Source organism: Gossypium hirsutum, chromosome A04 (assembly GCF_007990345.1).
Source record: "Gossypium hirsutum isolate 1008001.06 chromosome A04, Gossypium_hirsutum_v2.1, whole genome shotgun sequence".
In the NCBI taxonomy this organism is placed as follows: Eukaryota; Viridiplantae; Streptophyta; class Magnoliopsida; order Malvales; family Malvaceae; genus Gossypium; species Gossypium hirsutum.
Genome location: NC_053427.1, coordinates 74544757 through 74557803, shown reverse-complemented (window position 1 = coordinate 74557803; position 13047 = coordinate 74544757). Strand labels below are relative to the sequence as shown.

Sequence of the window (13047 nt, the reverse complement as noted above, 5' to 3'; positions counted from 1 at the left end):
AGCTCACTAAGTCTTTCTTCGTCTGGAAGACCAAGTACCAATCTTTAAGAACTAGAGTAAGGGAACTGAGGAAATGGTTCACTAGTTGGAGACCTGCAAGCAACAATACCTCGTTGATATGGAGCACATCTAGGAAGAGAATGAGGAGGACTTAGCGAAATACAAGGCGGAAACCCAGTAGGGAATTCAAGATTCCTGCTTAGGTTAAGAGCTAACCTAGTGTTGCACGCATAGGTCGTCGTAGGTCTCTTTGAACTAAGTCAAGTAGACTTCGGTTGCATTCATCAGTTTACCAACATTAACTTCGTCATTAATGTTTACAGCATTTCAGGAGTGAGCTAAAAAGAATTTAATTGGGAATAGAGAGGGTCTGGGAAATTCTTTTACAACCAAAACATGAATGTATCCAACCTTGATTCTCCAAAAAAGTATGCTCTAGGGGAGAATTAAAGTGCTCATTTGTTTTGTAACAATTTTTCTAGATTTTTAATGAAAATTTATTCTTTTTGCTTCTTCTCCTTACCACTCATGCTTTGTCTCCTCTTTTTTTCCTCAGCCATGATATGCCCAATACTAGCTTTCATAATCCGTACAACTATAGTCACTTCTTTATTATTCGTTAGTACAATATAATGACCCGAATGACTCAACGAGACCTATTGTAACATGCTTATATAACTATATTTCACCTTTCTAAGTTTAGAGGATTGGTTGAACCGAAGCTCTGATACCATTAAATTGTAACACCCATACCTGACCAGTTCTTTGGGTCTGGGTCCAGGTCTTAGATATACAAATTCTAGATAACTGGCTAACCTTATTTAAATTATGTTTTCAACAACTCAACAACACGCAATAGTTTATACTAGCTTATACATATTTTAAAACTATTTCTTAACAACAATATTTACAATTTTAAATGTAAAACTTGAAGAATTTATGGCTAGCCTGAAACTCCGAGGCATAACCTCTAGAAGCCTTCCTTTATACGCATGGTACGACTATCACTCCTTTTTATTTCAGGTTGGTAAAATCTGGTTTTGCCTTCTACTAGATTTCTGATGGAAATCTTATCCTACACTTAAGCAGACCATTTATTAGCTCCATAGAACTTAGTGGGATTCTGCATAATTGACATATAACAATATTCAAAATTAAGGGAAGTTTAAAATAATTTTCCAATCCTTAACCAACCCTAGTATTTAGTAGAGTATATCAATGAGGCCTTGATCTGCCACAAATTAATGTGGTAAATTAGGCTCTTCTGGCATATTTAAAAAGCTTTTTCTCGAGCAAAATAGTGTTTTTTGCATAGTTTTTTTTTAGATTTTTAGTTAATAAGTGAAAATGTCTCGTTTTTTCCCATTTTGTGACCTAATTTGATGCCATTGGGAGGCCTAATGTAGGGACGTGTTGAAGGTTGAAAACGAATGAGAATGGCACCAAAAGAGAGGGTATCACGATATCCTCCCCTTGGAATTACAATACCTCCTAGAAGAATGGAGACACTCTTTAGTGTTATCATGATATCCAAGCTTCAAAGAAGACCCTAAGGCTTGACACTGCCCGAGGTATCGCAATATCCACTTCTAGATATTACGACATCACTTTCATTAAGGAGACAAACTTAAACAAAAAAGGTTAGCCTTTGTCCACCCAATCCACTAATCACCATAGGCTCAAGTAGGGGCATTTTTGGCAATGAAAAATTATCAAAAGAAAACTTAAAATAGCCAAAATTGGCTGAAGAGGAGAGAGGCGCACATTAGTTTAGTTTTCTTTAGGTTTTCTCTTAATTTTTTTATACTTTTTCTAGGGTTTTCATATTCTCTTCTTCTTCCTTAGTTTAGAGTTTATTTTTCTACATTTACTTCTTGTTCCTGATGCTATTAGTGTTATTTAAGTTAGTTATCACTATAGCTTAGGTTTATTTACACGTTTAGTCCCTGTACATTGGTTGTAAGACATTTCTAGCTTTAGTTTAATGTATTTTAGTTTCTTTTACTTTAAATCCATCAAATTTTGTTCCTTTCATGTTTAGTACTTTACATTTTCTTATCGAATGCTTTTAGTTTTATGTTTTTTAAGTTTTCTAGCATAAAAATCCAAAATTTATATTTTTGTTAAGTTTTACTCTAATGAGTGCTTTGTTTTCCATTTTCATGTTAATTTCCTTTACTTTCAACATGAGTAGCTAAACCTCAAATGGGTTAGTTGATGGAGATGTAGGTAAACTAAAATTTTTGAATAAATGACTAAATCATAACAAATTGGACTAAATCGAATATATCTAAAAACTTAAGAAGTGGCATCCTTAAGGGACTATTTAGTCTAGTTAGACCAAAAGGTAATCTTATCGCGCCCCTATTCATTAGTCCTAGATTAGCTGGTGAGGTTGAAAGATAAATCGAAGCTAATTTGTCTAAGTCGATAAAATTGAGAACGAAAGATAAAATTAAGCCACTTAGTAATTTAAGAGATTTAATTCCTTTGTTTGAGGATCGATAAACCATATCAAAATCAACCAACCACCATTAGTTATTTATTGAATAGTTTCTTAGTTTTATACTATTTTCAATTTAATCTTAAATTAGCATATTTAGTTTTCTTACAGTATTTTCTTGTTATGAATTGTCGTACTATAAAATTGTATAATAGCCGCTTAGACTCTATCGTGTATGCCATTTATCACACAATCACCATCTCCTTTGGGTTTGATCTTTGGAATACTCTATTTTTCCATTGTAAAACTATAAATATTACAATTGACTTGTAAGCTTGCAGTAAAATCGACCTTTAAAAATTGTTTTATAAATTTTTTGTTTTATGCACACATATGCGATATCGGTCTAGTTGTTGGGGCTGTTACCAGGGAGATAGTATAAGATTGAGTCATTTTTAATGTGCACTTTTGAGTAGAGATAAGTAGTCAAAGTATGATTTATAAAAACGACTTTATTTTCTCTATATTTTTTTGTAAGTTTAGTTAATTTTCTTTACCTTTTTATGCTTGTAAGAGGCATTGTCTGACTCGAACTGGTAACAGTGTCTTAACATTTGAGCCAAAACTGGAACGTATCATCACACACACGAGGAAGGCGCAAGACCTTAGAGATGTCCCACCGCAACCTATCGAAAATCCGCAAGCTAGATACAACAACCATCACACCTACCCATGGAGCAACAAACTTTGCGCGACAACGTGATGCCCAACCTAGATGTTGTTTGAGGTAGCATTAATCGCCCAATGGTTAATGCTAATAACTTCGAAACCAAACTGGCGATGATCCAGATGATACAATCGAACCTTCAATTTCAAGGGTCAATGAATAAGAATCCAAACCAACACTTAAAAAGATTTCTAACCATTTGATATACTTTCAAGTATAATGGGGGTATCCAATAACGCTATCTGTCTTTTGTTATTCACTTTCTCTCTTATTAATGATGCTTTTATGTGGTTAGATTCACAATCGAACTTATATATATACTCTATCGAAACAGTTTCCACAAACCATTGTTGCTACTCACTCCTAATCATTATGTCCCCCACCATAGAACCAGCTGATTTCAATCTTACTAGAGCAGGATTGGAATTTAATCATCCCCTAACCAACCATTCCAGTTTTCTAAATATCTCATTTGTCCTTTTGATCTTTGGGCTTTTGCAGAAGTAAATGCCTTTTAATAAATTTTAACTAGACCAGGACAAATAACTAACACTAAGAACATCAAGAACAAGAAGGACAAAAAGGGCCTTTTAATCAATTTTAACAAATCAGAACTTTATCTTAGTCCCTCAATAAAACCATAAGCCCAAAGATAGTTCAGTGGCATTCTTAATTTCAAAAGATTAGACAGTTCAAGTCTATACCTTGGAATTGACATAGAAAAAATCATAGGAAAAGTGAATTTTTTCAAGGAGTAGTCGACAAAATTAATAACAAACTCTCTACATGGAAAGTGAAATGTCTCTATGTTAGAGGTATGTTACACTCATCACATCAACGCTCTCATTTATGCCTTTCTATATACTCTCAGCTTTCAAAGCACCTTTGTATGTGTGTGATAAGATTAACAAAATTATTAGATCTTTCTAGTGGGGGCATGATTATGGATAAATAAAATTACATGTTTATAATTGGATTAAATTATATGCCCCATTATATGACTGTTGACTAGGTATCTATTAAAACAAACTTATGAATGAGGTATCTTTTCCAAGCTAGCTTGGAAAATCATGTCTTTTCCGAATAGCTTTATTGCCAGAGTCCTTAAAGCTAAGTACTACAAGTGCTCATGCTTCGAAGTTGTCACTATTAAACCTACTAACTCTTGGGAGTGGAAAGGAATTTTCATTGGAAGAGACATTTGTAATCAAGGTAAATATGTTCAAATTTGAAGTGGAAATGATTGTTGGATCAACTCGAATTCTAGTGGCACTCAGTTGGATTTAGTGTAAACATGCAACAATATTATTAAAGCTTAACATTACTTTGACTCTTGCAAAACGGAATGGGATGCTATGAAAGTTAGATAAAACTTTGAGCCAACCATTATTCGAAACCTCACCAATAGACATGTTGCTTTTCCTAGGGGAAAAGATAGACTTGTTTAGAGTCATGACCACAATAGGAACTTCTCAGTAAAAAATGCTTACATGTACCTATGGCCCATTCAACACTCTTACAACCCCATTAAGAATGGTAATAATATCCTTTTGAAATATCTCTTGGAACTAAAACTACCCTTCAAGCTTATCATGTTTCTTTGGAAAATTTGTAACAAATATATACCAAAAAGGGGATATTTTTCCATAGTGTAATATAAACATAGATGATTGTTTCCCTTTTGGCCTCATAAACATGGAATCCATGAAGCATCTATTTATCCATTATGATTTTGTAAGAGCCTTATGGTTCGAGTGTTGGGATTTTTGCTATTAGTGTATTGATTTCGTCATTCTACTTATAATTTTCAAATTGATTGAATAAATAAATTTTCATATAATTAATTATATATCTTTTTATGATTGACCTCAATGGTTTTTTGCATGAAAAGCAAAATGTATAAATAAATATTAGCTCATTGATTACCTAATGTTTAACTAATATAAAGTTGTATTGTAAAGAATAAATAATCTAAATTGTCTATAATTCATAGGAATCAAACTGAGCAGTTGATTCAAATGGACTATTATATTATCTATAAGTTCGATTTGGGGAGATAGCTTATCTCGGCTATCAGAGTGGTTGACTTCCAGAAATGGAGACGTAGATATGATTGTCTAGATTGACTATACATTAGACTAAACTTAAGTAAAATTTATCCTAGATTCATTTATGGATTTATTCATTTGTGATCTTCATAGTGTGACTTACTTCAATCTTGAGTAAATGATTGACCTTGTGTATGTAATTCATGTACTTTATTATATTGAAAACATGTGCTCTCATGGTAATGAGCCAAAAGTTGGTATATTGGGTGCATGACTTATGTATGACATGACTTTACTCACAATAGTGGGATTCACAACCTGGATAAGAGTAAATGATATCATTTCAATGGCATTATGTAAAGCTCAATATACACCAAAAGGGAGTGAATTGGTGTTTAAAATTTTTGGAAGAAAAATGACATAAGAATTTATAGTGGTTTGACCCCAATTGCCTATCTCCACTACCTTAGCTTACCACAGCTAAGGATTTCCCAAATTCACTAATTTGAAACTTTTTTAGGACAATGTTTAACCTTTACAAACACTATCTTTTCAATAGGCAAGATAGAGTTACTTCCCCTTAAGGTTTTCTACCCAAAATTTTAAGTAAACCCTCACAAAGATAAGAAATAAATTGGAAAACAAGGAATACCACTAAAAACATGATTTACAATAATATGACTCACTCAAATGATTTTACAACACTTGAAAGATTAAAAGAAATAACTACCTAAGTGTGTATAAGAAAATATGATAAATATAATATAAATATTGGAATTATGAACAATAGACTTTGTAAGCATGTTTCTTATCTTCTTTTGAGTGTTCTTGATCTCTATTTATACTCTTTTGTTGATTTGAAGTCGCTTGGAGTGAATTGAGTCGTTGGATACATTAATTCGAGCATGTAATGTAAGTTGTAGGAGAATAAGTACCAGTACCTTGGTTTTTCGGGTTTGGTTCATTCCTTAAAAATGTGAGTATTGAGCTTGTGAATATCGAACAAGAAATGGAGAAGGTCTGATACCTCATCAGTAGAAGTTTGATACCTCTTGAGTTGGGGCTTAAACTATACAGGGAACTGAGTTTGATACCAGTATGACAAAAAAGCTCACTGTTAATTTGAGCATCAATTCCTTTGCCAAAAGGGTTTGGTACCCCCAAGGCAAATTGCTTATTTCCAAGTTGGGTATCAATTCCTTTTGGCATAGGTATTGCACCCACCCAAAAGTACTTAGAAATTTTGTTTAAAAAATATTTTGAAGCTTTAAATTTATTTCTAAGTATGAATAATAACTTGAAAATACTTTCTTAAAACATAATTTATCAAATTTGATTAAGGGATTATTTTTTATATTAGAACATTAGAAAATCAAAGCTAACACATTGCATGGACTATGAAAATGGAATGTGATCAATGGCTATTTTTCTAGGACAAATAACTATCATTACTATTTGAAAGTAATGGCTATTTTCATTATAGAAGATACAATGATAACCATAAGATAAAATAGATTGTATTAGGTGAAAGAATTTAACCTAAAGGGATTAAAGATATTCTATGAGAGCAACACACATATGACAAAAGCATAATTTATGGTGTTTTCTAGTGGAATATATTTGAGAGATAAATCATGGTATTTTAATGGACTGACTCCATAACTAAATAATTTGTGTTTAATAGATATAGAGTCAAAAACTTAATTACAAATAATTTAAACTCTAATTATATATTTTCAATTAGCTCCTTTGCTAGCTTAATATAGCTCTGTACAGATTGCATAATAAGAACTTCTTTAACAAATGGAAGAAAATGATGAATAAGAAATATATTATATGAATTATCATATGTAATAAATGCATTTTCTCGAGATGACAAGAGATGATGTGCAAATTAATTTAATTTCTTTGAAGAATTATTTAATTCGATAAAACAAATAAATGAGTCTAAAGTGAGAATTATATTAATTAGTTATCGCAATTATACTTTAATAGGACAATCAAAGTAAATTATGCATAAATTCTAATACGGTAAAACCGTCATGTTTTTAATGGAACTAATTTCTAATATCACAAGCATCACATTTTCTTTTACGTGCTTAATATTTATTCAATTTTTAAAATATTTTATTTTTAGTTATAATAATTATTTTAAAATAATATTTTATTTAAATTATTGAATATAATTAAATATATTAATTTATCAATTCAAATATCATAATAAAAATTTTTTAAATAATAATTAAAATATTTTTAATATACTGAACATATAATATAGTTTTACTTTATATAATTTATGCAAAACAATATTATTCAAAACAATAACTAATTAACTCTAATATTAATTAAGTGATAATTAAGATGCTTAGAATTATGTTCAAGTAATGACTTTATTTTGCTTTAATAAAATTATCACAACTTTTTAAAAATAAAATTAGCAAAACTTCTTGTTCACATCAAAATTTTTTAACTAATAATTGTAATTGTAATTGTAATTGTAATTGTAATCGTAATTATCACAACATTTTCTTATATTCTATGCTTAGAGTTCTATTCAAGTAATAACTCTATTTTAAAGTTAGTAGAATTTTTTTAACTAATAATTGTAAATTAAATTATAATTATTTTTAAATATGTAATTATCACAACTTCTATTAAATTACAATTATTTTTAAATGTATACTTATAACAACTTTTGTTTTGCTTCAACTATTTAATTTCTAAATGTGAATTTAGTAATATGATTGAAAATATTATAATTATAATTATAATTATAATTGACGTTTTCCCTATATTTTAAGCTTAGATTTTTATTTAAGTAATAAATCTATTTTAAAATTAGCACAACATTTTTAATTAATAATTGTAAATTAAATTATAATTATTTTTAAAATATAATTGGTCACAATTTCAATTTTTAATAAATTATAATTATTTTAAATGTATAATTATTGCAACTTTGATTTTACTTTAACTTTTTTCTAAATGTGAATTTAGTAATATAAAGAAAAATAAAAGATATACTTATTTGTTCAAAAACTTTTTTCCAACGCTTTTATTTATATATATTATAGATAAAAATTGACTTGCTTAAATTATTTAATTTAATTCATTAAATTAATTAATTATGAAAAATACATATTTAAATAGAAAATTAAATTATTGTGCTATACGAACTTATTTTAATTTAATTTAAAATGTGATTGCAAATATGTGTGCTGCCCTCTATTATAAGGTCAACTTTCTATTAAAATATTATATTTTCCACATCTTCCTATTCTAGTGCAACATAGAGATTGAGGGGTTGCCGAAAAACATATAAAAGCAAGTGGGGAAACTCCCTTAAATTTTAGTGAAAAATTTATTTAAATTATTTTCTTCAATTAAGTAAATTTTAATTTTTCATGAGTGTTTCTTATTTGAAATTTGTGAGAATATAATTGTGCTTTTTTAGAAATTAAATTTTTTTTATCTTAAATACCTCTAAAAGAGAAAGTCGACTACTCTCAAGAAATTTTAATTTTTATCTTGTGTTTGATTCTTTGAATTACATCTTACTATCCAAACATCTAAGAGCTTGAAGATAGTAGAAAAGATCATTCAGTTGAAAGTTAAAAAATTTTGAGCATCAAATCTTAAATTCTGCATATATCCTTTGTTTAAAAACACATGTATTTTATCCAGACAAATTTAATACTATAGATACTACCACCAAATCTTATTTTTACGGTAAATTTTAAATTATCAGTGTGCGAATTAACTATTTTTCATACACATTTTTCCAACATCAAGTCTGCTATTTGTGTGCCCAATGGCTTGAGGTCAAAAAGACACAAGATGCTTTTGCACATTATTCACATGCAACTTATGGATAATATGGAAGTGAAGAAAGAAGCTGATTTTCAAGAATATCACCCCAAATCAGGTTGGAGCCATGGAAAAACCCAACCACCTTGTTTATTCCATTCCCTCTTCATTCAACTTTGACACACAAAGAAGTAGGCATTACCAACCCCTCGATAGATAATTGGATCATCAACATCTCTTCTCCCTATGGATCCCCATCTACTACAGCAATCTCATAAAAGGATCCTCATCTTCTCCCTATGGACATCCTTAATCAAATGCCAATAATTCATGGTTATATATATTATAAGTTAAAGTTCACACAAAGCTTGTCTGGGTGGTGTAGTTGGTTATCACGCTAGTCTCACACACTAGAGGTCCCCGGTTCGAACCCGGGCTCAGACATGACAATCAACTTCCGTTTTGCCTTTCACAATCGCTGAAACCAAACCTTCCAAATTCCTTCACAGTTAAGCATTTTTCATTTTTAAAACACCATTTTGTTTTTCTGTCCAAAAAACCCTCTCCAATAACAATCTGTAAAGCTTCCTTCACGTAGAAAAATCAACTCTCCCTTTCCCTCACGAAACTTCGATTTCTTTCTCCTCAGCTTCACTTCCTCGTAAAAGTTTCCTTTTTGCCGCTCCTTCCCCCTAGGGTTTCGTATAGTAAGGAACGAGGGGATCGAACATAATCAAATCGAATGGATTGGGGAAACGTAACCGCAGAGGATCTGATCGACGCGCTTCGTGAAGTTGACTGGTCATCACCGCCACGACCTCTCCCCGAATTCTTCTCTCGTTTCACCTTCCCTCGATCATATGCCAAATGGAATAGCCGCCTTAAATGCAATCTCTACTAGTATTTTTTTTCTTTAATCTTTTAATTTTATTTTCTTCTTTTGTTCGAATCAGTTTGAATCTTGATCGATGCTGTTTATTTTCCGATAAGAGAAAATAAAAGAAAATTTGATGAGAAAAAAAAAAGAGAGAAGATAATTGTTGAATCTTAATCGGGAATGTGCTTTTGCATATACTAGACCAAATACGTCATTTCTTTTAGTTTTGTACTTGAATTTTATGCATTTCTTTCTCGTTGCAGCTACCGAACCAATTATTTCATCATGATTGTTGTCATTCTTGGTAAGTAGACAAATCAACGGTGGCGCTTGAGTTTAATTTTAGTTCATGTATTTTTTCTTAAATAACCTTGTATGTGTGTGTTTTAATTTCATTTTGTAGGTTTGGGATTCTTGAGGAGACCGGTTGCTATTTTAGCTGCGATGTTAACAGCACTTAGCATTGCTTTTCTGAATGATAGGTAAGTTATGTTAGACCTCTTTGTTTAGTGTTCTGAATATCAAGTCAGTGAAGTTATTTTGAATGTTACCTTTGAAATGGATATACCTGGCATTGAAGGTTAACATATGGTTAGGGTAGTTTCTGGTTCACGTGTGTATAACAACTTATTTATTTGTTACAGCTTTGCTGGTACTTTTAGTGAGAAGGTGACAAGAACTGTGAGGCAATTCTCTCCACATTTAGCGGCTAAGATGAGGCCTCCTCTTACGTAAGTTTTGATTACTTTGTTTGTGTTTGCAGGCCTTATTTTCTTGATTGGTTATTAACTTTTTCATTCTGGTCAGGCCTGTGATTCGTGGTCGTCCGTCAGCTAAAAGAACAATTCACATATGTGGTCGGCCTCGTTGGGTCTTTGTCTTCGTATTCTCAACTGGTATTGATATGTTTCAGAAATGTTTTCTTTCTTAATAAATGAGAACCGATCTGTTTTCCATCCTGTGTAGTATAGGAAGCCATTAATTTTACCATTCTGGTTGCAGTGAGTTTCATCCTTTGGTATGTATCCTGTGGTCTCTTGACTGTGCTCTGGGCGCTTGCCATTGCACTCCTTGGTGAGTCATCTCCTTATGCTTTTTTTTTTTTACCTCTAATTTTCCCCTTAGGATCTCATTTTTCATCTCTCTCTCTCAGCCACTATCCTCCATGCAAGTTTTAGAACACCTAACCTGAAGGCTCGTCTTAACACTTTCCGTGAGGAGTTCCGTGCAGTTTGGCGCAATTACAGTGAGCTGTAGCTCATATAGCCTATAGCATGTAAGTATATCTGCATCTAATGTTATATCGGATTTCAGTTTCCCTCTTTTTTTAAAAAAATTAAGGTTTTACCTTGATTAGGGATTTACAACTGTTATTTTTGTTTTACTTCTCTAGTCTTCAGTGGTGAATCTGTTGACTAAATTCACATTCTTGATTTTAGATCATCATGTTTATTCACAATTTCACATGCTATTTTTATGTATTCCATGATTGTGGTTTTCTTCTCCACTGTCATATGCACAGTGGCATATTGGTATCACTCCTAAAAACTTTGCTTTGTTTGTGTTATCTTGTATGTACACAAATGCATTATTTTCGAAACCTTCTCTATGTAGTGATACTAGTTACTGAGTATTTATAAGTATCATTTAGTTCTTTATTCCATCTGATGAAAAATTTCCATTTAAGCCCTTTTATAATTTATAAAATTTTAAAATAGTAATGGTAAAATTGCACTTTGGCCTCCCAAAAATAAAAAGTTGATTTAGTCCTTTAAAAATTATATAGATGTAAAATATACAATTTAATTCTGTCCTTCCCGAAAAAAAATTCTGGCTTCACTCCTGGGTACTAGGATTTGACATTAGGTAATTGGCCTAGTGCTTAAAAGGATTGTGTTTGCATTTGGCATGCAAATGGGAAGGTTCGATTTTGTTTTAGATTAGTAAACAAATTTTTCATAGATCGAATTTGGCAAAATTCTTGGGTTTATATGTCAAAAGGTCAATTGAGTGACTGACGAGACACTTCCTAATTTGAACAGCTCTTGAACATTTGGTGTAGTAAATCATGGGACTGCTTCAAAAATTTTCTTGTCATGGTGTTGGTGTTGTATAGACTATTGGTTTTATAATTTCTGAACTCTGCTACTTTCTCTTACAACTTATTCTATCAACCTTTATCTTCATCAATGCCTAATCCTTTGTCGACTGCCTCTTGTACATGGGTGGTTTGGCTTAAAGACAAGGCAGGGTAGGTTGTTTTATATTTCATGATTCTTATTGTTACCGCTTTCTTTGGTTTCAGCCTCAGGCAGTGAAGGAAGGTTGTGATAATGTGGAAACTCGTACAACATGTTATTGTAAGGTTGGATGGGTGCTGTTGATGTTTCTAAAAAGATAGCTTGTTTGGCTGAAGGCTGCTAATCTTTGCAATAGTGGAGAAGTTGTAAATTGTCAGTACCTCATTTGTTTCTGTAAAGCAGACCATTTCTGTGTTGACTCCTTATTGGAGAATATTTTTACTCAATACCCCTTCCTTTGAGAAGGAAAAGAAGTGCAGAATTTACCTAAGCAATGATAGTTGTTGGGACAGGATTTAGCTACACTTGATTCATGATTACTTGTAGTTCCTTTTGCGTGTGAATTTATTGCTAAGATAGTGTAAAACCTGGTGCCTTGAGAAAAGAATGTTGTGAATGATTTCCGTTCTTGTTTGTTTGCGATAATAATACCATATTGCTTTATTTTCTCTAGCAATATTTTTAATCAAGTCACCGCTCACCTATCTGTGGGCCTTAAACACTGAAATATTGGTTTGAAATTTTGTCCTATCTCGGCCCAACTTTTGACTTGGCAAAATTAATTCAATAATTTTTTTATGAATTAAATTAGGTAAATATATATTCTTTGAGTCAGCAAGTACATGATGGTAATTAAAAAGTGAATCTTAGAGGCAATAAACCAAGATAAAAGGGAAAAAACCAACTTTCTCCCATGACAAACGCTTTACATGTTAAATAAGCAAAAACATTAACATTCACAATCAAACATAAAATCAACTCATCAACAATAAACTCATATTAAACAGTTTATAAACATTTAACATTCAAGATATATTCAACACCAGGAGCAGTGTTTGGAGGAA

At 31.4% G+C, this 13047-nt stretch overlaps 1 protein-coding gene and 1 non-coding gene across 2 annotated transcripts; both read left to right on the top strand.

The window, feature by feature from the left end:
* Nucleotides 1-9395: 9395 nt before the first annotated feature.
* Nucleotides 9396-9469, top strand: TRNAV-CAC (transfer RNA valine (anticodon CAC)). Its single transcript has one exon. It is a non-coding gene; the product is annotated as a tRNA-Val (tRNA).
* LOC107958740 (PRA1 family protein A1) lies at nt 9401-12646 on the top strand. The gene is made up of 8 exons (XM_016894589.2): nt 9401-9925; nt 10166-10206; nt 10306-10384; nt 10547-10633; nt 10710-10798; nt 10905-10976; nt 11056-11178; nt 12208-12646. Exons 1-7 carry the CDS (start codon nt 9768-9770, stop codon nt 11157-11159), a joined length of 630 nt encoding a protein of 209 aa, XP_016750078.2. The 5' UTR covers nt 9401-9767; the 3' UTR covers nt 11160-11178; nt 12208-12646.
* Nucleotides 12647-13047: the final 401 nt, after the last annotated feature.

Bases quoted from the DNA above. Each gene is read 5' to 3' on its own strand.
- LOC107958740 (XM_016894589.2), top strand. From the start codon at position 9,768: ATGGATTGGGGAAACGTAACCGCAGAGGATCTGATCGACGCGCTTCGT. The intron at 9,926-10,165 runs GTATTTTTTTTC...TTCTCGTTGCAG, and splicing joins CTTAAATGCAATCTCTACTA to CTACCGAACCAATTATTTCA. The intron at 10,207-10,305 runs GTAAGTAGACAA...TTCATTTTGTAG, and splicing joins CATGATTGTTGTCATTCTTG to GTTTGGGATTCTTGAGGAGA.